General features: G+C 43.1%; 1 protein-coding gene across 4 annotated transcripts in view; it reads left to right on the forward strand.

The window, feature by feature from the left end:
• Positions 1 to 421: 421 nt before the first annotated feature.
• The window catches only part of STRA6 (signaling receptor and transporter of retinol STRA6), a 60,047-nt gene continuing 33,917 nt past the window's right edge, over positions 422 to 26,551 (forward strand). For 2 of the 4 annotated variants that reach the window (XR_013538994.1, XM_078381086.1), the window contains exon 1: positions 12,055 to 12,575. Coding sequence is in view for 2 of the 4 variants with exons in the window: in XM_078381086.1 (XP_078237212.1) it covers positions 12,475 to 12,575 (101 nt within the window). In the remaining 2 variants the exon portion in view is untranslated. Of the gene's footprint in view, positions 749 to 12,054; positions 12,576 to 25,776; positions 25,836 to 26,551 lie in introns of those variants that run through there. The other 2 variants (XM_020803835.3, XM_078381087.1) reach the window with 2 other exon arrangements.

Raw genomic sequence — 26,551 nt, forward strand, 5'->3', positions numbered from 1 at the left:
GCAGAGTCCCACAGCCTCAGGATGGTGATGGATACCCCACTCCTGGCCCAGAAGGTTTGCAGGTGTGGATTTTTCCATCTGGCTCAAAACACACAATGCTTCTACGCTGGGGGAGGATTTTTGTCCTCTCAGTGGGGATGGAAACCCCTGAGCAGAGTGAGATGCAGAAAGCATTTCATGGCCACCTGCCTTTGCAGTACGGTGTGGGTGAATAATCACGAGGCAGTCAGAATCGGCTGGCGCTTGTTTTTAATTTTCTGAGCCCCGGGGTTGGCCTCAAGCCGAGCCCTTCTAGCTGAGGAGGGGATAAAGTTCTTCGGCTATAGGAGAGATCCTCCACTTGAGTGCAGAGCTGCTGAACTTTGCCTTTAAGTTTGCCGAGCAGGGTTTTATCTCCCTGCGCTGGGATCTTCCCCTTCAGATGAGACCCGTGGCAGGAACAGCAGCCACAGCTGGCATCCAGAGAGACCACTTAGCTTTCAACTCCAGACCATTCCTCTTTTGTCTGTGGGGCTCACACATTTCTGGGGATCTCTGGGGGACGGGACGCATGAACAGCGTGCGAGGAATCTGGCTACCGATCTTGGCTGTATTATGCCTTTGAACAATCTGGAGTTCTTATGTGTCAAGATTTTTTGCCTGCCTGCAGTGAGAAATTAGCTTTGCTTAATTTCTGGGTTTTTTATTTTATTTTAAAGTTTTTTGCATAGCAGCTGCCTTTGTCTTTGGAGATCTTGAGTGCAATCAGGTAACGTTCTGTTTTCCCCCAAACTTGTCTTTTTAAACCTTTTGTGTTCCCTTTACTAATGACCTTTGGCCTGGCCACTGACTGAAGGGGGGTTTTACAATCTAGTGCCCATTTCCTATGGCAGGAGCCCCACTGAACTCAATGAGATTTCTTTTTGAAAATATCTTTGTAGGACTTTGCTGTTAGTCTCTCATAAACAAACAAACAAAAAAGAGATGTAATGCACAAGCAATTAGAAACCCTCCCCTCCATCTTTATGGAACAATAGCTATTTAAAATTCACAGTGATTTAAACAGCCTGGATGATTGTATAATGAAAGCTGGCAGTCAGTTTCTTACGAAAGCTGCAGTTCAGTTGATCCCAAGTACACTGCAAATTCGCACACATCCCAAAGCCCTTCAGAAAAGGTCTTGACTAATTAGTGCTCAAGTATTGGAAGAATTTCTGCTTATAAAGAAGTCTTCTCTTTCTTTCCCTCCGACCGCCTATACATGAAACAGAGGGTGGTAATCTCCATTCCTTCCAAGGTTTTTGGAAACTATTAACAAAATTAAAGACAGTGGTTTCATTGTGGCTAGTGTTGTCCTTCTACTTTCCCAGGTGAATTCCTAAGTAGTTGCTCCAAGCATCTTAAAAGCTGGTTGTTTTGTTTCATTTGGTGCTTGTTCGCTTTTCAAAAGTTGTACTGCACTGGTGCTGTTGTCAACGGACTGCTCTCTTAAGGAAACTTTCACCTGCCATCTGGAGTCCTTCGGGACAAAGTTCAGGGGAGGGATTTCATGAAAAGATAGTGCGCCTGAGCAAAAACCAGCATTGTCTTGACTTCAGGGCAAATGAGGCAACTAATTAGAACATGGGCCCATCTTTGCGGTTTTTAATAAGAAGCATTAGTAATGTTTGCTTTCAGGCTAGAGAGGGTGAAATATTTGTAGAGGAGAGAGTGGCCTTTTATCTTTTGGGCATCACTTTAAATCACCTGAATTTAAATCAATGCACAGTACTTCCTTATCCCTTTTTATCTATAATTATGCTAATTGTTGCATTACAAGTCCCCAAACCCCTCCACCGCCATGCCCAAAATTGCTTTTTTCCCCAAGATGCATGAAAAGATCATGGATACTATTGTTGGTGACATAATTTTAGTGGTTCCTAATACAGTTATCACCTGATCATGAATATATATATCTTTATCTTTTATGGAGCAGCACTATTTATTTTATTTATTTAAAAATCTCAGCCAGGTTCCTTGGGCATATTTACTCAAGCTCTTTGGTTCAAAATCTCTCTTCTGTTGTGGGTTTAAGGCTAAATAGATTCTGATTTTTAGAACAGAACAGTTGCCTCTTTCATCAGCTTATTTTGTTGTTCTAGTAAATCTCTGTGCTGTCAGGAAAGGGAAAAACGGATGGGATTCCCACCCACGGTGACTAAACCTGAATCTTTGTAGGAAAGCTGTGGGGTTTTTGGTTGACCTCTTTCAAGAGAGGCTAAGGATTATTCAGTCAGTCTTCCTCCCTCTGTCTGTGCCTTTGATGTACCCAAAACATGCTTCAGACTTTCCTCAACACCCAGAGGTTAAATGCTCTAAGTCTTCAGGATGTTAGTTAGCCATTGATGAATGTTCATTAAAGAATGAGGGGGGGGGGCAGTGCTAATCTTTATCAGCAACAAGGATAATCCTTCTGAAGCAGTACATAAATCAGGCTATGATGTAATTCAAGAAAAGAGCATATTACTGTTATTCTTGTGTTCCACCAAACTGTCTGATTTATGGAAACCCAATGAATCCTGGATAGCCCTGCTCAGCTCCTGTAAAGGCGAGGCCATGGCTTCTTTTATGGAATGAATCAGTCTCATATCTGGTCTTCCTCTTTTCCTGGTGCCTGCAACTTTTCCTGGCATGGTTGGCACCTCCAGCGAGTCTTGCCTTCTTGTGATCTGGCCAAAGTATGACAGCCTCGATTTCATCATTTCTGTTTCCAGAGAAAGTGTAGGCTTGATTTGATCTAGGAGCTACTTGTTCATCTTTCTGGATGACCAAAATATCCACAAAACTCTCCTTCAGCACTACAGTTGAAACAAATCATTTTCTCTCTCTCTCTCTCTCTCTGTTTTAGCCACAATTCAGTCGGTGAAGCTTTTCCCCAGCTTGGGGGTGCAGTGAAGGAAGAAAAAGATATTTTAATGGTTAAACTTTTGGCTACCTTGCAGCAATAGTATAAACTGAAGGGAATAAAGAACATTCTAAACTGGGGATTGCAATTTTCAAAGAGCATAACCACCCAGGTAAAGTAGTTTCTGGCTCCCAGCTGCCAGCATCCTCCAACCAACATGACCAGTAGTGAATTGAAAGCGGGGGAGGGGGGACTGAAAATTGTTTGCAAATGTTCCTTTTTCCCAAGCTCAGCTGCAAAGCTTCCACCCCCCATCCCCCACTACCTTTTGTGTGCCCTTTGGTGGGAACGCTGAACAGGAGCTCCTGATATGTGGCCCCAGTCTTTGAAATGGCATTTCTTCAAGAGGAGAGATGAGAGCAAATTTTTGTTTCTCGTTAAATATCTAAAGTTGCAGACTTGAGATTTAAAATAAAACCCACCCATCCAGGGAGAGCATCAAGCTGAGAACGTATGGGTTTTCAATCATATTTGTAGTCACCTCAAACCCCCCTTTTTTTTCTCCCCCCCCCCCAAACAGGCTGATGCCCTTTAGGAAGCTTCATGGCACGCAGTTACAATATCATTCTGGAACCAGCTGTGTCCACGGAATTTACTTGCTGCTGATGGTTTGGAACCTGGTTCAGTTTGGTTTGGACTTATCATAACTCTCCCTTCCCTACCCATAAATGGAATGGAAAGAGCCTGAGGGTTAAAAAAAAAAAGCTAGTGAGGAAAGAAGCAAAACTTGACAGATGTTATCAGTCCCTTACTACCATGTTGTTTAGATTGCACTCTTTAATCATTTTAGTACTTGGTGGCACCAGTCATTCATTCATCCATTCATCCATTCATCCATCCATTCATTCATTCATTCATTCATTCATTCATTCATTCATTCATTCATTCATTCATTCATTCACCTCCACATTTCCTACAATGTGCTCCAGGCAACATCCACAGTCTTTCTTTTTGTTTCGTTTTTTCCCTTTGCTGTCTGTTGCTTTGATAATGGTGATTATTCTGAATTACTGACTTGGTTTTAGATTGCTCAGGTTTTATTTTTATTAATATGAATGTTGTTCATGGCTAGGTAGACTGGTTTTATTTTATTTGTATCCTCTTGTTCCTCAAAGGGACCCAAAGAACACAACAACATAAAGCACACTTAAAATACAAGGACACTAGCAATCACATGGGACTTAAGAAGGGGTGGGAAAGCAACCCCTGATATCTGAGACTGATGTCCCCACTTCCTTCTTCACAAATTGCCTCACTCAGCTATAAAAACAACCAGCAGAAAAGAAAAGCTTACATACTCTCTGAAAGTTGACTAAAATTAATATGTTTTAGCTAGTAGGCCATAAGGCAAATGAATCTATTCTAAAAAGGAGTTCTATCACCAGTGTGTTACCATCAGAGCTCAGAACAGTTACATTTTAAAAAGAACTCACTGCATTACTCATTACTTCTCAGTAGCCATGCTGCAACAATTATTATTCTTGCTTTGATCATGCAAGTAGTTCATCACCTTGGGGTTAGTGTGTTGCATGGGTCTTGTCAACAGGGAAAGTACAGACAACTACTTTCTGGTTCCCTCTAATGGCCAGTTTTGATATTGCACCTTGGAAATATTCGTAAGCATATGAATGGAAAAACAGAATACTTCTCTTGTCACTTAGGACTGATAAGGTGTAGAAGTTGAGCATTTACCACCCAATGCCTTAAAATGTCCTTTTAAAGTTACTCACAACACCCAAGTAACTTAAATGTTACTTTACACCCCAAAAATATCTTTGTAACCGCCACTGCTTTATATTGCACAGCAGTCACATAACCTGATATGCAAGGAGAAATATCAGTGCTGACTTCTTAATTTGTGGCACGTCCCTGCTGCAGCTTACACCATTTGACCTACACCGGCATGCGGAAATAGTAGGATTCTGTGCCTACATTTTGCCAAGGAAGGCATGCTGCCAGCCCATTAAAAAATCCTGGAAGCAAGCCATGAATCAAATTCTTTTGGCAAGCCTCCAGTTTTGTTTTTGCTTCTTTAATTTGCCTGCATCGATTAGTGCATGGAGTAGTAAGTGAAGCAAAGGAATAGAAGATTCAGAAGCCAAAGGCTTAAAACAGACTTGAGCCCTGGCTGGGCCAGAAGGAGAGAGAGAGAGATTTGTCACTGTGCACACAATCCCTCGACCCATCTTTTCCAGCAACAGATGCCCTGGAATTTAATAGGGGTGCAGCTTGGGGCTTCATAATCTCTCCCCCCCTTGCAGCTGCTGGTTTTACTGGCACCTGCACAAACAGCACAGGTGGAAGCAAAGTAGCGCAACATAAGGGTGCAGAAACAAGACCCAATCAAAGTTTTAACGAATGGGCAGGAGTCCGCTCAATACACTTGGCCAAATCATGTCCCAATCTTGAACTAGGAAGTGGGTGTTGTTTAACTATGCAGGGGCAGGATGCTGATGGGGGGGGTAGGGTGGGAGAGGATGGGAGAGAGGATTGTCTGAAAGGAAAGCAGGAAGCAGCAGGGGGGGGAGAGAGAATGGGGAGAGGGCTGGGGTCAGAGCATGGCAAAGGGACACCTCCTCCCAGAAGGGTGGGTTGTGGTGGCCATGGGGGATTCTGGGATTTGTAGGTCCCCCAAAGTGCCACTTCTATTTCCAGTTTCAGCAGTATGAGTTACAAAGTTCCTTTGGGTCTGTTCTCCCTCAGAGCTCAAACGATCTCACCCCATTGTTGTAGGGCAACTTTTCCAAACCTGGCGGCCCTCCAGAAGCATACGATTGCACTTCCCATGATCCCCAGACCAACAAGGCCAAATGGTAAATTAATCCTGCTGACTCAGGTGTGCTTCCCCCCTCCACCTCTTGTTGCAACAATTAGATGAACTCATCTTTGCTCAAAGAAATCAAAAGCTGTTCAAAATCTCTTATCTTTTTTATTATTATTATTAAAAGCCACATGCAATATGTTTTCATTTCCACTTTCCAGTCCTCTTCTCTCCCCCCCCCCCAATTCCTAATTCCCTGTTGCTCTTTTCATTTTGATGAGAGGCAAAATGCTCTCTGGGGAGTGATCCATGGTGGGGGAAATGAAGCCCACATAGGGGCTTTATTGCAGCCATCCGTCTCCTCCTTGGCAGTCCCCCCTCCCATCAAAGCTTATGCTTTCTCAGGCAGAGGTTAGACAGAAGAGCAAAAGGATCAGATTTCAGGCCAGGCCAGGGCGGAGTGTTGACTCCCCTGCTGAGAGAGGAGAGAAGAATTTGGATCTCACAAGGCCCTTGCTGTGTGCCCTTCCTTTCATCCCTTTGTAGGAGAGAGGGGTCCTGTTTCCACAAGCTGATACGCTACTGATTCTTCTCTCTTGTCTGGGGATGGTGCCACTTTAATTATGCTTTGAGAAGTTCCTTTTGTGGCCTACAATTTTGCCTCCAAATTGCAGATTATTGCATGATTTGCAACTTCAAGGGAAAAAGTCAGGGCTCCAGGGTGTGGAGTATGGTAAAACTGACCTTAGGGCCTACAGGCTACACTGTACACCCCAATCTAAAACATCCCCCATATGTCATGCTGAGAACTGCTTTTTGAAAAAACAGCAAGCTTTACAGAACAATATAGTGGTGCCTCGCTTAGCGATGTTAATTCGTTCTGAAAAAATCGCTGCTAAGAGATAACATCGCTAAGCGAAAATAGAATGCCCATAGAAACGCATTAAAGCACGGTTAATGTGTTCCTATGGGCTTAAAACTCACCTTTAAGCGAAGATCCTCCATAGCGCTGCCATTTTCGGTGCCTATAAAGCGAGGAATCCATGCCTGAAAACAGTGGGAGGCCATTTTGTTTACCCAGCAGCCATTTTGAAACCGCTGATCAGCTGGCCGAAAATGGGGGCTTTGCGATCATCGCTTCCCTGCGATCATCGCAAAGCGAAAATAGCCCATAGGGAACATTTTCAAGCGATCGCTTTTGCAACCACAAAAACATCGTTGCAAAGCGATTTCACCGTAAAACGGAGCAATCGCTATGCGAGGCACTACTGTACATTAAACATATCTGACTCTCACTTCCTTGGAGTAACTTTCACGAGGGTTGTAATCCAACACATTTGAAGGAGATAGGTACATTAATATTGCTGTAACAAAAATGAAACAAAAAGTCATGTGACACCTTGAAGACTGCCAGGAGTCTCAGGGCCCTTTTGGAGCAGACTGGTGTGGTCTAAATAAGGTCACCTGAGGTCAGGTAGAGGTGGTGCAATCTTTGCATCCAAATGACTTACAAACAGCAGGTGACTATAGTTAGTCTAGCGCTCCTTCCATTGTCAATTTCTGATGTGGTGAATTGGCTTAATAAGTGAGCCACTTCAGGATATCAGCAAACTGAACACTTTCCCTGCTCCTTGGCAGAAGAACATGGAAAGTGAAATTATTGTTTTTTTTTTTACTCTGCTAGACCATCACCGCATTGCTTAGTTTAAATTTAAAAACATTTTTCCTCGTCTTGTCTAAAGTACCAATTGAGAAAAAGTCCACAGCCATTTAATCTAAGTTCCTTCCCCACATCCTGCCACCTTCCTCATTCTACCAGGTTTTTTTCCAGTGTTTTGCTGATCTTGATTTGATCATGGTTATCATGAATATACAATTAATTTGTTTATTTATTAGCTACATTTCCATCTCACTATCCCGTCAACAAATTCAATGTGGTGTGGTGTGCCCGGCTCACCTTCTCTCTCCTTCCCCTCCCAACAACCCTCTGAGGCAGGTCAAGCTAAGAGTGTGACTATTCCTCAAAATCACTCAGTTAAGTCTCACAAGCAAGGAGAGATTCGAATCCAGATCTCCCTAGTCTGCAACTCTGACCGCTATGCCCCACTAGCTTTCGGAGGAAAAGGGATAAATGCATGAACAAATTTCTCACCAATTTCATACAAATTGCTCTTTTTCTTTGATGTAAAATCTCTTGGTGATTTGCAAGGTTTAACTATGACCAAAAAAACCTATAGCTCTTTGATTTATCCTTCTAAATTACGCTGCAGAGGGTAAAGAATTTGAAGCCAACATTGGAGGCCGCAGGAGGAAATCAGGTCTTTGGGTGATTGCAATCTCAGTTTAAGGATTAAAACCAAATTCTTTGGTCCAGTGTGTTCTCAAAGATACCTTTCTCTATCTTAGACTTGCCATTTACCCTTTCTTTCGAAAGACAGCTTAAAATGTACCATCAGGGTAATGTTCTCATACCTATTATCCATCTAATTTCTTACGATCAGACAATGCTTTCCTTATTTTTGACTTCTCTCCTACTACTGGGGCAATTGTGTTGAACACAAGAAGGCTCAAGGAACCGCTACACGAGGGGAATGTGAGCCAATGAAGTCCCTTGATTCTGGCTTCGCAGGGTGGTGATGCCATACTGGGTTTAATTCCAAACCTTTACCAGAACTATCTGAGGTGCTGGACTCCCATCTGCAAACTAAACTCAGCACCACGGAGAGCTCCTGTAAAGTGTGAATTAACACCTGGATTGGATTGTCTGCCCCAATGGAACTGGAGTCATCGGCCTTGTATGGGCATCTGTAGATGTCATCGTCATGCCTGCTAATCAAATTGTCTCATTGAGCCTGCAAAATCTGGGTTCACTGGAGCTGTGCGGTTTGGCACTCTAAATCCCACAGTGAGCCAACACCATGAGGCTTACACACATATTTTGTGGATGAACTCTCCTTTGCCAAAATGTGACACTTGTAAATCCTAGATGAAGTGGAAAGAGGGATGTGACATAACTGTCTAAGAAGCAATTTTGGAGTGGGATGCCAAGAAGAGAAAGTGCCACCCCCATTAACGCTTGTGCCAGCCTTCCCCACAGTTTGGGCATGCTCCTCTTTCAACCATGCTTGCTGGAGGCTCCCAGGATTTATAATCCAAATATTCAGCAGTTACTTCAGCCTCTGCCCACTCCCTCACCCCACCCCCAGAATGTTGTCAGAGAAGAACAAGCAGCTTATGGATTTTAATGCCCTCCGTCCAAAAATAATTTTAAGCATTGTGCAAAAGAAGACAAATCAAACAGAATGATCCAGGGCAGCTGGATCTGCAAATCTCTCCCCAACCTCCACCGCACCCAAAGCCTGCAAATGATTCTACCCATAATAAGTCAGATGAAGGAAATTGCCTTCCCTACAGAAAGATAACAGGAATTAATTAACGTACTGTTGAAATGCCGTATAAAGGAAGGTTGTGACCTCAGTTTGTGGGGAAGGGAACTGCCTGGTACCAAGATTAAGAGAGAGCATGATAGCGATCTTAAAATATCTGAAGGGCTATCAGGCAGAAGATAGTAAGGATTTGTTCTTTCTTGTTCCAAACCAGAGCTAGTCAAAGTGTAATTTTAAAAGAAAACAGAACTTCTTCAATCCGAACTCCAGCCAGCATGGTGACTGGTCATGCTCCTTGCGTGATCCCAGAAAGGAAAGGGGGGAAAAAAGCAAAAAAAAAAAAAGCCAACTTTCCCCAAATCAGTTCCAGAGAATAGGATTAGATCTGGTAGATGTGGATGCAGATTTCAGCTGAGTATAAAGAGAAACTTCCCAATGGGAAGAGATGAGGTGCTCTCCTTGCTGGAGGTATTTCTTTATGCTAGACCTGGAAGATCATCTCTAAACAGGGCCAGCTCAGTTATTAGGCAGAGTGAAGCGACTGCCTCCAACTGCAGATGCTGGAAGGGTGGCAGCAATGGTGACTCCGTGCCTTTTCTTTCTCAGTCTCCTGCTTGTCCCATTTGGTTGGAGGACGAAGAGTGTTGTGCCCCAGAAGGTAACCAACTGCCCTTAAATGTGGTAGGAAATGCCCCTCTGCCAACGCTGACACCAGGTGCAGCTAAGCAACCCGTCAGCATCCATCACCTCTTTCATTAGAATCAGCAACATATTTTGGACTGTCCCATTCATCAGAGAGTTTGCAGCCGTAGGAATCTGCTCTGAAGGGAGAGCTGCACTTAATTACCTCCCGGCATATCTTTCTTCTAATTATCTGCCAGCACTGGGTGGGGCCCCCGCCCTGCGTGCGAGGGGTTCCGGCCGAGACTGGAACCAAATAGGCGGCAACACTGGCTGCAAGTGTGCGGCACGGATGCGGCACCGCATGGTTGTGCACCATGCAGTTAAGAGGGAGCATGGGCTCTGCGGTTATCTCCAAGAGCTCTTAAATGCTGAACTTGAAAATTCTATGATATTTGGCAGTATCAAATTCTATGATGACATGGCATGGCATGTCACCAGAACTTTTGGCTGACCTTGTGATGGTAGCTTAAATATGTCAACAGGCTTCTTTGGAGACTACATAGTACAGTGGTGCCTCACTTGACGAGGATAATCCGTTCCAGTGAAATCGCTGTAGAGCAAAATCCTCGTCAAGCGAAATAAAAAAGCCCATTGAAATGCATTGAAAACCGGTTCAATGCGTTCCAATGGGCTAAATACCTAATCGCCCAGCGAAGATCCTCCATAAGGCGGCCATTTTCAGGTGCCTGTAAAGTGAAAAATCCATCCTAAAAACAGCGGGGAGCCATTTTGCACAGCAGGAGGCCATTTTGAGAGCCACCGATCACCTGTTTTAAAACCATCATTAAACGAAAAATCGGTTTCCAGAGCAGGGAATTGATCATCGTCAAGCGATTTTCTCCCATTAAAACATTGTTTCGCGATCACGAAAGCTATCACAAAAACCTCATCATCAAGCAGATTCATCGTTTAACGAGGTAATTGTTAAGCGAGGCACCATTGTATAGGATCTGACCTTAGGCAGGGTTGAGGCTAAACTATATGTTGCAGGCAGCACATTAGAAGCTGAAATCATGTCACTTTCAGCATCACATAGATATGGTTCTGGCAGATAGCCCATCAGACTTGCAAATGAATCCTGATGACCGACTACAAACGGAGAAATCTAATTTACAAACCTCAGAAGATGTTAAAAGCCGATGATATCCAATCAGACATCTTTCAGCCTTAAAGAATTTCCTCTTCCAATGATGTGCTATCTGTAAGTTAGTCTGGTCTTCAGATCACTGGTCTGTCTAGAACAGTGCTCTCTACTCTCCTTGGCAGGAGTTCTCCGGGTAGGGGTGGGGGGGACATTGTCAAGCAAAGAAGTGTCTTTCCTGTCCCTGCTGTCTGATAGGAAGAACCTGCACAAGTTAGTTTTTTGGGCTACAACTCCCATAACACCCCCAGCCAACAAGATTCTAGGAACTGTAGTGAAAGAAAGTCACTTATCCAATCTTTGTTAATGAGTTTCTCTAATAGGCAAAGCCAGAGAATGAATGTGTCAGCCTCTGTCTTCTCCGTGAGCCAGGATTTGCAAAGCAGTCCCATATTCTAGATTCTCTTCTATCAGATCTGCTTTGATTTCAATTCCTGCATAGGTGGTGGGGGCTGTTTAGAGATCATGGCGTATTAGGCCCCTTCCAACTCAATTATCCGTCAATTCTATGATTCTATTTCTGCTTTGAAAATGGAAGTTAATCTCATTGAATTCAACGGGGCCTACTCTTGTGCACATGGGTGCAGAATTCTAACCATTTTCTTACCACCATTTCCCACTTGTTCTCTAAGGAGTTCAAAATGGTGTAAATGCCTCTCCCCTTCCCCATTTTATCACCAACAACCTTGCAAAGTAGACTAGGCTGAGAAATGCCAATCAAACTAAGGCCACCCACATGAATTTCAGGATTCAAAACACAGGATGGTGATCTAGGAGCTGTTCTCTTTCTATCTCTAAATCAAACAAGATGGATTTCTAAACTCAAACCAAATCACATCCACATGGTCATTTGCAACGAAAGCTTTATTTTACAGAATATTACACTCAGATTACTGGCACATTTGCAAAACATCCAGAAGAGAGGAGAAATGGCTTTTCTGTGATTCTTTCATCGTGCCAGGCAAAATACAAATAATCTGAAAACTGGCTAACTTCACAGGTCTAAAATGTACGATTATGATGACGTTGGGGATTTCTCGATCCTTCCTCACCCTTTGGTGAAATAAGGAAAAGTCCTGACCCCTGAATTACTACCGAGAGATTCACGTCGGCTCTGTTTAAGCAATGAAAACACTGAGACTGAGAGTGGGTGGGGAGAAACCCTGTTAAACGTATCTTGAGTTTTTTTCATCTCCTTGTTCCAGTCATGACCCAGTCTTTCATGAGGGGATTTTTTTTTAAAACCACCCGTCTCAGTCCCCCTCCTCCTTTGTTCTCATCAGCTGTTGAAACAGGGCAAAGTCACTTTGAACCGAGTTCCATAAAGCTGGGGGGCGGAGGTGGAGAGGGAGAAAAAGAGCTCAATGAAAAGAAAGAGGGTCTTGGACGTGGTGGATACAGCTCCCTGCAGCTCAGCCCAAAAGCAGTTTTTAAAATCTGGCAGTCAAAGTGGAACAACTGCTGGACATATGCTTCTAAGTACCTCTTAGGGTTAAATCTGCAAGGATTGTTAATATAGACAGATATAAACATATATCTCTATTCTCTAGTTTTGTCCTGTTTGAAAGAAGAAAAGGCAATGTCTTCCCAAGGGTTGGCGAATGAGGACGCATCCCTCAGTGGCAACTTTGCTTATGATGATAACTGGTACATGTACGGACCAATCGGAGACCAAGATGAGTGAGTATTAAAACGTTTGTGTCCCGGGTGTGATGTGTAGGTTGGATGGGAAGCGGAGGTTCCTTTCACCTCCTAGCGCTCAAATAACTTTCTCCCTAAAACTCCTCTTGAAACATTTGCAAAACATTTTTTAATACTCTCATGTTTGCTAAATTTGGGGCTTCTGTGTCCAAAAAACGGTACATGATTGGGTTTTCAGAGTGGTTTTCAACGATCCATCAGAATGTTTCTTGGGTCGCATGCAATGGCATTTTACTAGAGTTAACAGGAGAAATGTAACGGGATGAAGTCTTTACAGGACACACATCGTGAACGCTTCCTACGTAATCTTGACAGTTTCTGGTCTTCCTGTTTTATGGCTGCCAAAAATAGTCTATAGATCTCAGTTACTCAAAACTCTGAGGAAATCTGATGAATTTTAATGTTTGCAGGCATTTGCTTTAGCTCTAGCTGCTGTCCTCATTTCCCAGCAAAACATTAATGCTTCAGCTCTCCCATTTCATTCCTTCTTGGTCAAGACTTATTTTTTTTCTCTTCTATCTGATGTATGTTTTAATGTGGTTCAGGGGGAAAAGTTATCTTTATAGCAAGTAATGCACTAATGAGACCAGAACAGGTAGAACTATTGATAGTATATGCAGTTAGAATGGAACAGAAAAGTTCTTCTACAGCATTTTCTCTCTCAAATCCAGACTGGTGCCAGGATTTATTTTTTTGCAACCACTCTTGCCCCCCCATCATCATCATCATCAACAACAACAGTAGCAACATCAATGATGTTGTGTTGTTGTTGTTTTTTGGCTGCTGCCAGGTAAATAACCTGCCAGGTTATTATGCTTATTCTACCTGTTGCTTTCCAGTCCCATTTACTGAGTACTTCTCGCTAGAAAATGCAGAGTGAGAGCTGGGATCACTGTTTTGCATTCATTCCCTCACTCTGAATTTGCTTCAAGATAATTTTTGTGCAACCAAAATGCCAATTTGCCCTTTCTTTGTCCCTCATTAACTTAAATGCCCTGTCTAAAATAAAAACAAACAAAAACAGACTTCCAAGACAGATGTTAAGAACATCTCAGCTTGGCTGTAATTGCAAACTAACTGAAATGGCTATTAACATATATAATTGGTTTAGCAAAGCTCGTAGACAATGAAAGAGAAAGATATTCCGAGTGCAGATAATCTTTGGAAGTAGTGGTGGGACAAGAATATGTATCCTAAATTGTACATTATTTGATTTTGAAATCTGGTTTTCAAATTCTATTTTACTTATAGAATATAATTAAAGGACTTATTTCAGGGAAACTGGATTGCTCAAGAACTCAGCTGTCTAGGGCTACTAGTAGGCAGAATAAAGCAACCACTTCATATCAGTGGGGGAGTAGTAAGGGAGAGAGACGAAGGGTGGAAGGGAAGCAGCTGTTGCAGGAGAGAATAGCGAATTGCTATCCAACCTGTCCTGGAGCAGCTAATCTAAATTGTAGCCTTCTAGTCCAGCGAAATATTCTTTCCCATTGCCAGTCACCACTCCAGTTGCCATTTGTATATTAAATGGGGGTGGGATGAGGTGGGGGTGACACTGCACACCTTCAAGAACTAAACAACTTGGGCTGGCCTTGATAATACCAGTTAAGCGACTTCTTGCAACTCTGTTTTCTTTCTCTCCCCACGTTTACAAGGGGGGGGGGGAAGGGTTCTGCAAATAATTGCTGGAGCGGCTCAGACTAAATAACTCCTATAACGAGTCCTCCTTCACACAGCACATAGTTAAACAAGGTAAATCACACTGTCAAAGGATAGGGTGATGGCCACCCACTTGGGTAGTGTTAAAAGGAGATTGGGTACATTCAAGGAGGTTAAGGCTAGCCTACTGATGGTCTCCAGCATCCCAGGCAGGACACATCTGAGTAGTATAGTCATTATTTTCTTAGTTCATTCCTCTTGTGCAACACCTAGTTGTGCCAACAGTTGAACTGGCACAAGGAGGTTCCACTGCCTCCTAGCACATGGGTACAGCCCCATTCTGTTCAGTGGGGTGATCTCCACTTTCCATCACAACACGTCAGAGGTTGTACTGAGCCCCCCCCCCGTGGTTTTTTTATGCCTGACCATCAGTATTCAGTTTAGAAAATGTGGAATGGAATGCGTTCCTCTTCTTCTAATAGGTTCCCTTTGCACAGACAGTCTGGTGCTTATTGTATGATCAGTCACACAACATACAACCTGCCAGAACAGGGAAGGCCATTTGCATGATTCCCTTTCTGCTCCCAAGAGGAAACTGGCCCATGGTTCTATTTATTTATTTTATTTATTTATTAAATTTATACCCCGCCCCTCTAGACCATGTCTAGAGGATACTGGCCCTACATGCCGGGGAAGACCAGCTGATGGGTTTCCCATTGGAGCATTTGGTTGGCCACTGTGGCAACCAAATCCTGAACTAGACAGCCCTTTGGTCTGATCCAGCAACATGCTTCTTATGTTCTTATGGTGTCAGCGCTAGAATGAGCTTTAGTTAGTCCTCTTTGGTTTTAAGTAGGTCAGCTTCTTAATGTGTTCTCTTGCCCCATTGTGACACTGTGTCCCATAATAACCTTTGAACAATGTAGCCTTGGGACAATCTCTTACACACAAACGCACACACGCACGCACACAGCAACTTTAGCCCGAACCTTAGAAATGTCTCTTTCTTTGGACTCCAAATTCCAGAATTGCCAGCTAGCAGGGCTGGTGGAGGATTCTGGGTATTGTAGTTCTCAGAAAGGAGTTTTGCCAGCTGTACACAGAAAGCGATACTTTTGAAGCAAAAGAACATAGGTCAGCACATGCTTTGAATAGCCAAGGTACAGTGCTATGCTCTCCTGGCCTAGCTAATGCCCTGAAAAAATGGGAATTGGGACATGTTTGAGGAGTAGAGTTCTTCTGCGTTGTCTTGTCAGTTCTCATGGGGTATTGGCTAGGTTAGGGGTGCTACAGGAGTCCAGACTCCCACTGTGCTAACTCTAGCATGCTTGCCACGGTATCTTCCCCTCCAGAATGTCTCAGAAAGCTGCATGACATGAACTGGAATCTCCCTTGTTCCTCTGTGCATCTCTTTCCAGACCTTGGGGAAGATTTTTTTTTTTTAAAAAAATAACTCCTAAGGATTCTTTAGGCATCTGGGAGTTGTGATAACTTTGCCACATTCTTTTCATTTCAGACCAAACAAAAATGAAAAATTAATAAAGAGAGAATGCAAGCAGTTTGACTTGGGGGCGATCCAGGGTCAGGCAAAAGGCAGATGGGCTGTATAAAAGGCTTTGAGTTGTTTTAATGAATGCGGCAGCTTCTCTTGTAGCAACATGTTATTTTTTGGACTGGAATACCAAATTTGTAGTTTGAGAGGGCAATGAAAGAGGGCGCGATGCCCATCCCAAGGCCCCTCTTGCTTGGAAGTAGAATTATCCTCCACGGGCATCAAAAGGATAATATTATTCCTTCAGTTTTTTTAATGTTTCTCCCTGGGAGGATGAATCACTTCCTGCTGAGGAGAAAAGGGTAAAATCACACAAGGCTACAAAAGCAAAATATTTTGTTTTCTAAAACATTAGCACATTTCAACTTGGTGATGCGTGTTGTGAGCTCTCTTTTTTTTAAGATTCTAGATGGAGGTCCCGTCTACATGGGAGTCTCCCAAAGGTTTGCTGATGTCTTGTTTGTCACAAAAAGTTGGCACAGGAAGGCTGCTAATTTGAGTGTGAAGCAGGAGAAACAGCTTAGTTCCCTTCTCTGGCTATCTTCTTGCTCAGAATTCCACCCCCCCAGCTGCTTTTTCCAGCAGAGACACATGGCCTAAAGTCCTGTTGTGTAGTTTCGCTTGCATAAGTAGGATGATGTCGGCAACAGCAGCAAATTGCCCCTTAATAGAGGCTTCCTCTGGGGATTTTGGGGCACATGCCACTTTGTTGCACAAACCCTGAAATTGCCTTTAATCAGTGGCACTTTGCCGCTGGTGATGACATAATCACTCCTATGTATGCAGAGCTGCGCAATAGGATTGCAGCCAAGAGAATGAAAAGTAGAAATCTTCATCCTCCTCCTCCTGAACTGCTGGATAACTCAGTAGTTTAGGCATCTGGATGCAGAGCCAAAGGTTGGGAGTTCAATTCCCTAGTGAGCCTCCTTGACAGGGACTGGACTTGATCACGAGGGTCCCTTCCAGCTCCCCAGTTATAAAATTCTTCCTCTTCCTGTAAGTAGAAAATGGCTGATTGAAAAGAGCAAACCAGCATTTCCTTTCACCTGACATCTAAAAATCTTTTAGTTAAAATATTTTAACTACCATGGTTCTGTCCTACTGAATCCAGTGATTTGTGGTTTGTTGAAGTACAGTGGTGCCCCGCATAGCGATGTTAATCCGTTCCAGGATTAACGTCACTATCCGGAAACATTGCTATACGGAACGTAAAACCCCATAGGAACGCATTAAACTCAGTTTAATGCATTCCTATGGGGGGGGAACTCACCGGTAAGCGAAGATTCCCCATCTGGGCGCCATTTTTGCCGCCTCGGTAAGCAAGGGCAGGGCACAAAAACGCTGCGGGCAGCCATTTTCTGTACCCGGTGGCCATTTTGGAACCGCCGGTCAGCTGTTTTCTAAACATCGCAATGCGAAGATTGGTAAGCGAAATGCTTACCAATCATCGCAATGTGATGTTTTGCCACCTAAAACATCACAATGCGATCGCAAAAAACACATTGCTATGCAGATTCGTCGTTAAGCGAGGCACCACTGTACTCTGAATTCTTTGTTGTAATTCTAGAGTTCTCTAGCAAGGATTCTAATTACTTCTCTCAACTATGAATCCCAGGATAGCCAGAATCTATTGGTTGGTCTAATTACCCCAACGTGAGTGCAGTGGTATTTAATGAGTGAATTCTTGCTAGTTAATGAGTTGCTTCTTGTATCCCTGCATTGTGCACCAACTAATATCTAAAATTCACATGACTAACACCTGGTGAGGGACAGAAGCATTGACTTGTTAAGTAGTTTTAATTCGCTGCTATGGTTTGTGCTACTCCTCCCACTCAAGTTGGCAATTGGCTCCTCCCCAGACAGGAAGTGGTATGAAACGACTTCCTGTTTCAACAGAGCAACTAAACCTCACTGAGCTTCTTAGGAATCATCTTTGAAGGTGCCTCCAGCTTTAAAGACAGGGCTGGCCCTAGAGATTTTGCTAACTGAGAGGCAACACAAGATCATGCCCTGCCTTCGTCCCCCCCCAATACAAAAGTTGACTGGACTGACAGCTTAATCTTATTTCATCATGTGTTAACAGGACAGCACCTTTAACTGAACTTTAGGCTAGTAGGATCTGCTGTTTCCTTTAATCATGTTGCTGTTTACAGAACCTAGCTTCAAAAGAACTGAACACCAAGCATGGGGTCAAAAACATTACAAGGTGATTGTTACAAATACAGCCATCCACCACTGTCTCTTAGGGAATGTTTTCCTATATTGTCTCTATATTATAACTCATATCTGAATAAGTGGGTGGTGTTCCTCAAAAGCTTGCATTAAAATATAGTACAGTGGTGCCTCGCTTAGCGATCGCTCCGTGTAGCAACAAAATCGCTTAGCGATGGGGTTTTGGCCATCGCCAGAGCGATCGATTAGCGATGGCCCCTATGGGGAAAATTTGCTTTGCGATGATCACAGGGAAGCGATCATCGCAAAGCCCCCATTTTTTCTTTTTTCTTTTCTGTTTCTTGTTGGAATGCTTGCATTGACTAACAAAGTTACAACTCTGAAAAGTAGGGTAGCTTGTGGGGCACATAGCAGGCTAGCTTAGACAGTGCTGTGTGCCCCATGTCATCTGCAGCATAAGACAGCTGAATCACTTTGCTCAGACAACCTCAAATCTGTCCATTGTTATATACATTGTAACAGCATAACAGCATATATTTTCCCCACAGTCCATAACATTTAAAAGCTGTTTTTGTAAGACTACAAGTTCAAGGATATCTTAGTCAGCCACTGCAAGCTGCCATGGGAGACGCCAAGCTGTGGTCCTTTCTCTTGTTTGGTTCTGTAGCTCATAATCTATTATTATCTTGAAATCATAGAGGACATGAGAAGTGCTGGATGACTGAGGGAGGGCTAACAACATTGCCCCTATCTTCAAAGGGGGCAAAAAGGAGGAACGAGGAAACTATAGACCAGTCAGCCTGGCATCAATCTCTGGGAAAATTCTGAAGCAGATTATAAAGTGACCATTCTGCAGACACCTTGACAACAATGCAATAATAATTAGAAGCCAACATGGATTTGTCAAGAACAAATCCAGCCAGACTAATTTTATCTCATTTGTTGACTGGGTAACTTCCTTGGTAGATGGTAGGAATGCTGTAGTCATAATATATCTTGACTTCATCAAAGCCTTTGACAGAGTGCCCCATGATATTCCGCTTTGTAAGATAACTAGATGTGGCCTAGAATTCAGTGGTTCTTAACCTTTGTTACTCGGATGTTTTTGAACTGCAACTCCCAGAAACCCCAGCCAGCACAGTTGGTGGTGAAGGCTTCTAGGAGTTGCAGTCCAAAACTCCTGAGTAACCCAAGGTTAAGAACCAGTGGCCTAGATAGAGCAGGTGGCTACACAGTTGGTTATAGAATTGTACTCAGAGAGTGCTTCTCAACGGCTACTTCTCAAACTGGGTGGTGGTAAACAAATTGGGTACTGCAAGGCTCAGTCATGGGCCCTGTGCTCTTCATCATTTTTATTAATAACTTGAATGAGGTTGTTCAGGAAGTACTTGTCAAATTTGTGGATGACACCAAATTGGGTGGAATAGTTAATACCTTGGAAGAGAGGAACAAAATTCAAAAAGATCTCGATAGGCTTGAGCGCTGGGCTGAAAACAACAGAAAGAATTTTAACAGGGATAAGTGCAAAGTTTTAAATATAGAGGGGGGAAACCAAATGCACTGTTAGAAGATGGGGGATATTGGCTTAGTAACACAATGAGTGGGAAGGATCTTGGAATGGTTGTAGATCACAAGTTGAATATGAGCTAACACTCTGATGTGGCTGCAAAAAAGGCAAATCCTGTTTTAGGCTGCATTAGTCTCCAAATCCCATGAAGTACTGGTTCCCCTCTATTTAGTACTGGTTAGGACTCATCTTGAGTACTGTGGTCAGTTCCAGACAACACAGTTTAAGAAGGATTCCAACAAACTGGAACAAATCCAGAGGAGGGTGACAAAGATGATCATGGGACTAGAAAGCAGGCCCTAGGAGGAAAGACTGGAAGAATTGGGCATGTTTAGCCTTGTGAAAATAAAACTGGGGGGCAAATATGATAGCACTTTTCAAATACTTGAAAGGTTGTCATACAGAGGAGGGGCAGGATCTGTTCTCAATCATCCCAGAGTGAAGGACACATAATAATGGGCTCAAGCTACAGGAAGTCAGATTTAGACTGAATATCAGAAAAAAAAACTTCTTAACTGTTAGAGCAGTATGACAATGGAGCCAATTTCCTTGGGAGGTGGTGAGTGCTCCATAGCTGGAGGCATTCAAAAGAAAATTGGGCAATTATCTGAGAGCTCTACTTTGATTTCGATTCCTGCACTAAGCAGGGGCTTGGACTCGATGGCCTTATAGGACCCTTCCAACTCAATTATTCTACGATTCTCATGGTCACAAGATTCTGCTTTGCCCCAAAATACTATCTCGTGAAGTTATCCGGAAGGCATGCTGAACATGTTGCTGACCCTTTTGTTGGCTTGGACTGTGACTCAGATCGCAGCTGAACCTGAACTAGAACTGAATTCTTTCCCAAGCAGGATTTTGGAAGTTTCAGCCCACAAACACACACCGTTAGAAGCCTACATTTTCGTTTTCTGGAGAAGGGCTTACTTCTGAGGCTATGTGTAGGGTTGCCAGATGTCAGGCAAAAGGAGGACATGTCCTCCTTTTTAGCCTAATGTCCTCCATCAGGCAGGCAAAGATAAAAACCTTAAAAATGTCAGGCTTTTGTATATTTTATGTTACAATTTTGGATGGGAGGGGGAGATGTGGAAGGACCCCCTTCCCCCTGGCTTTCCCCACCCCCACCTGCCTGTCCACCCCCGGTATTTTGAAAAAAAGCCTCCATTGAATTTATTTTTATTTTTTAACATGACTGTTTCTTGGTTGGTTCACTAAGAGACATTTATTGGCAGCTATTGTAATAAAATTGTATTGATTGTGGGTTTAATCTGGAATGATTCAAATGAAATATTCAATATGTCCTCCTTTGTCCTCCTTTTTGTCTTTCTATGTCCTCCTTTTAGTACCCGTGTATCTGGCAACCCTAGCTATGTGGCTTTCTCTGGCCTTTTTCTCTTGTTAATTGGGGGGGGGGGAGCTCTTGCAGGCTTCCTGGGAGCTGTATTTCTTTGGGAGGTGCCCTCTCTATAGAGCCTAATGGACAGAAAGACTGTGACTCCCAGGAAGGACCAAAGCAATTGCCCTCCCCTTTAAAATAATAATTTAAAAAAGCAGAGAAAGCAATGCAGACACAGTGGTAGGCCCTTCTCTAGGTGAGTGAAATGTAGGTGTCTTGTTTGTAGGCTTAAACTCAGAGAACACTGCTTGGAGAATTCTAGGTCAACTCCAGAAAAAGCATGTCCTTTTCGGCTGCCAGGCTTGAGCAGACATCCTGGTATGAGGTGTTTCATATGATTGCTGCCTTGTCATGGCGAGGGGGCTTGAGTAACTCAGAGAAGCTATGGGCTATGCCGTGCAGGGCCACCCAAGACGGACAGGTCATAGTGGAGAGTTCTGACTAAACGCAATCCACCTGGGGTAGGAACCGGCAATTCCACTCCAGTATCTTTGCTAAGAATGCCCCATGATCAGAAACAAAAGGCTAAAAGATATGACGCTGGAAGATGGGACCCTCAGGTCAAAAGGCGTCCAACATGCTACTGAGGAAGAGCGGAGGACAAGTACAAGTAGCTCCAGAGCTGATGAAGTGGCTGGGCCAAAGCCGAAAGGACGCTCAGCTGTGGACGTGCCTGGAAGTGAAAGGAAAGTCCGATGCTGGAAAGAAAAATACTGCATAGGAACCTGGAATGTAAGATCTATGAACCTTGGGAAGCTGGAGGTGGTCAAACAGGAGATGGCAAGAATAAACATCGACATCCTGGGCATCAGTGAACTAAAATGGACAGGAATGGGCGAATTCAGCTCAGATGATTATCATATCTACTACTGTGGGCAAGAATCCCGTATAAGAAATGGAGTAGCCCTCATAGTCAACAAAAGAGTGGGAAAAGCTGTAATGGGATACAATCTCAAAAATGATAGAATGATGTCAATACGTATCCAAGGCAGACCTTTCAACATCACAATAATCCAAGTTTATGCACTAACCTCCATTGCTGAGGAGACTGAAACTGAACAATTTTATGAAGATTTACAACACCTTCTAGAACTGACACCGAAGAAGGATGTACTTCTCATTCTAGGGGACTGGAATGCTAAAGTAGGGAGTCAAGAGATAAAAGGAACAACAGGGAAGTTTGGCCTTGGAGTTCAGAATGAAGCAGGGCAAAGGCTAATAGAGTTTTGTCAAGAGAACAAGCTGGTCATCACAAACACTCTTTTCCAACAACACAAGAGGCGACTCTACACATGGAAATCACCAGATGGGCAACATCAAAATCAGATTGACTATATTCTCTGCAGCCAAAGATGGAGAAGCTCTATACAGTCAGCAAAAACAAGACCTGGAGCTGACTGCGGCTCTGATCATCAGCTTCTCATAGCAAAATTCAAGCTTAAACTGAAGAGAGTAGGAAAAACCACTGGGCCACTCAGGTATAATCTAAACCAAATCCCTTACGAATACACAGTAGAAGTGAAGAACAGATTTAAGGAACTAGATTTGGTGGACAGAGTGCCTGAAGAACTTTAGATAGAGGCTCGTAACATTGTACAGGAGGCAGCAACAAAAACCATCCCAAAGAAAAGGAAATGCAAGAAAGCAAAGTGGCTGTCCAACGAGGCCTTACAAATAGCAGAAAAGAGAAGGGAAACAAAATGCAGGGGAGATAGGGAAAGTTACAGAAAATTGAATGCAGACTTCCAAAGAATAGCAAGGAGAGACAAGAGGGCCTTCTTAAATGAACAATGCAAAGAAATAGAGGAAAATAACAGAAAAGGAAAAACCAGAGATCTGTTCAGGAAAATTGGAGATATTAGAGGAAAATTTTGTGCAAAGATGGACATGATAAAAGACAAAAATGGAAGGGACCTCACAGAAGCAGAAGACATCAAGAAGAGGTGGCAAGAATACACAGAGGAATTATATCAGAAAGTTTTGGATATCCCGGACAACCCAGACAATATAGTTGCTGACCTAGAGCCAGACATCCTGGAGAGTGAGGTCAAGTGGGCCTTAGAAAGCCTGGCTAACAACAAGGCCAGTGGAGGTGATGGCATTCCAGTTGAACTATTTAAAATCTTAAAGGATGATGCTGTTAAGGTGCTACATTCAATATGCCAACAAGTTTGGAAAACTCAACAGTGGCCAGAGGACTGGAAAAGATCAGTCTACATCCCAATACCAAAGAAGGGCAGTGCCAAAGAATGCTCCAACTACCTGACAATTGCACTCATCTCACACGCCAGCAAGGTTATGCTCAAAATCATACAAGGTCCGCTTCAGCAGTATGTGGACCGAGAACTCCCAGAAGTACAAGCGGGATTCCGAAGGGGCAGAGGAACTCGAGACCAAATTGCCAACATGTGCTGGATTATGGAGAAAGCCAGAGAGTTCCAGAAAAACATCTACTTCTGCTTCATTGACTATGCAAAAGCCTTTGACTGTGTGGACCACAGCAAACTATGGCAAGTCCTAAAAGAAATGGGAGTGCCTGACCACCTTATCCATCTCCTGAGAAACCTATATGTGGGACAGGAAGCAACTGTTTATGGAACAACGGATTGGTTCAAAATTGGGAAAGGAGTACGACAAGGCTGTATATTGTCACCCTGCTTATTTAACTTGTATGCAGAATACATCATGCAGAAGGCTGGACTGGAGGAATCCCAAACTGGAATTAAGATTGCCGGAAGAAATATCAACAACCTCCGATATGCAGATGATACCACTCTGATGGCAGAAAGTGAGGAGGAACTAAAGAACCTTGTAATGAGGGTGAAAGACGAGAGTGCAAAAAACGGTCTGAAACTCAACATCAAAAAAACTAAGATCATGGTCACTGGTCCCATCACCTCCTGGGAAATAGAAGGGGAAGATATGGAGGCAGTGACAGATTTTACTTTCTTGAGCTCCATGATCACTGCAGATGGAGACAGCAGCCCCGAAATTAAAAGACGCCTGCTTCTTGGGAGGAAAGCAATGACAAACCTTGACAGCATCTTAAAAAGCAGAGACATCACCTTGCCAACAAAAGTCCGAATAGTCAAAGCTATGGTTTTTCCTGTAGTGTTGTATGGAAGTGAGAGCTGGACCATAAAGAAAGCTGACCGCCGAAGAATTGATGCCTTTGAATTGTGGTGCTGGAGGAGGCTCTTGAGAATCCCCTCGACTGCAAGGAGAACAAACCTATCAGTTCTAAAGGAAATCAACCCCGAGTGCTCATTGGAAGGACAGATCCTGAAGCTGAGGCTCCAGTACTTTGGCCATCTCATGAGAAGACTCCTTGGAAAAGACTTTGATGTTGGGAAAGTGTGAAGGCAAGAGGAGAAGGGGACGAGAGAGGATGAGATGGTTGGACAATGTCATCGAAGCAACCAACATGAATTTGACACAACTCCGGGAGGTGGTGGAAGACAGGAGGACCTGGCGTGCTCTGGCCCATGGGGTCACGAAGAGTCAGACACGACTAAACGACTGAACAAACAAACAAACAAACAAAAGAAGCTTGCTGGTTCTGAACACAAAACTGCTTCTGATCCCACAGAAAGGTCTTTAACTGAGATATCATTCACTGGTTGCAATCTGAGGCTCTTCTGGATTTGGAGAAAGTCAGAAGTGCTTAAAACTTGTAACAAAGAGCAGGACTTAGTCTCTGGGTAAATAAAACTAGGATCCTGCCTCAAGTTTATCCAGAAAGCCTCTGTTCTTTTCTGGAGTGAGCAATGGCGACTTGGGGGACATTTAGCCTCTCCCATGGCTCCACTTTCTTTTTTTAAAGTTCAGACTGGCAGCTTGGCATAAGGCACATGAAAGAGCCTTAGCCTTGATAAAGAAGATTAGTTTGTGTGTTTTTGTAGCTTTAAAGCAATCAGAATCATTAGACTCGTACCTAACTCTTAAGTCATAAATTAAAAGTGATATAGGAGGAAAGAGTATAGGCCTGATCCAGAGCCTTTGCTATTTTGTTGGACTACAAATCCCAGCATCCCCCTAGCCAGCATGATCATAGCTTACTGCTCTCCCCCAAACCAAGTCATGTTTTCAGGCACTCGTCAAAGGAACACGTTCAGTGAAATGGATTCCAAGAGCCTATTTCTTGCTCTTACTGTGTTTTCCTTCCAGACAAACAATTCCTTCAAAGAACTGTGCCTCAGCAATGGAACTTGCAAATGAGGCCCATGTTTACCTCCCAGTGTTCAATCATAAAAAAACAAGTCCCTGCAGATACCTTTTACCAGTGGTCAATGTTCAGCCACTTCCTTATTCAAACTAAAGGGTTGTCTTTTCCACTACATTCCTAGGGAGAAGAGAACCATAGGCATCCAGTGTGGTTTGTAGAGAATAGAGGGATGGACGAGAACTCTGGGGAACAGAGTTCAAATCCCCGTTCAGCCATAGAAATTCACTGGGGGAGTAGAACTGGTAAAATCACTCACTTTCCTTGAAAACCCTGTTTAGGATTATTTTAGATCAGTTCTGACTTGATTTGATGACACATAACAACAACAGAAGAGAAACATTAAAAGAAAGAACTTGCTAAGTCAATGTATGTTTCTGTCGTGTTTGTTTAATCAGTGTACAGTAGGAGGGACTAACAATTTGGTATCTGTATGCAGCTATACATGAACGTCTGCATAGCTCAGTGGTTTCGTTATCTTGCTGCAGAGCCATAGGTTGGGTGTTGAGTTGCCCACGGTCCCTTCCAGCTTTTCACTTCTAAGATGAGGATGATATAATACCTCACCTATCCGCCATGATGAAACCTAATTTGGTGGAACCTGATTTCCAAAGAGCTTTTTCGTCCAAGCATTGACCAGACATAAGGCTTCCTTAGCTTCAGCATTATGGGTTCGTCAATTTCCTCCTATCACTGTACTCCTATCTTTGGCTAGGTCCTTTATTTCCCAGGAATTTTCATGACAACATTTGCAAAATCTTGATTTTCATAAAGGTTGATTTCATTTGGCCTCTTGCATAATGATGTTCCATTATGGTTTAGTCATTGTCACAAATCTATCCTGTTTTAATTCATCGCTGCTTAGTTAAATCTTCTCCCCTCTTCTAATTTTTGATTGGCTCATCTAAATTAATTTCTAATCTGTTATGGTGTGTTTCCTAATTCTTCAAACACATTTTCTATGGTTCTCCATTTCCCCTAGTCATTATATAACCGTGTTATGCATGTTAAATGCTTTTAATGTCTGGCCATGAAGCCAGTCCTTTTAGCTCCCCTAGATTAATTTTATTTCTGCCAGATTAATTTTCTTGCTCTTTTTTTTCAAAAAAAAAACCCCTTCACTTTTCACATATATAGCGCCGCTTATTAACATAATGTACATGAACTCTGCCCTGAAACCCATATTTTCTAGAGACCTAGAAAATGGCTTTGCATGCATGTCATCCGTTTTTACTTTAATTGCTTAATATAATAGCACATGTAGCAAAGAGATGAAATAAGTGACTTGTCCCCTAAGGGTGGAATGATAACTTACACAAAATTCCTCTCTAAAAATTGAAGCATCAACTTAATTTAGCTAAAGGTGGAACGAAAATGTATGATGTTC

This window comes from Pogona vitticeps, chromosome 12 (assembly GCF_051106095.1).
Source record: "Pogona vitticeps strain Pit_001003342236 chromosome 12, PviZW2.1, whole genome shotgun sequence".
NCBI lineage: Eukaryota > Metazoa > Chordata > Lepidosauria > Squamata > Agamidae > Pogona > Pogona vitticeps.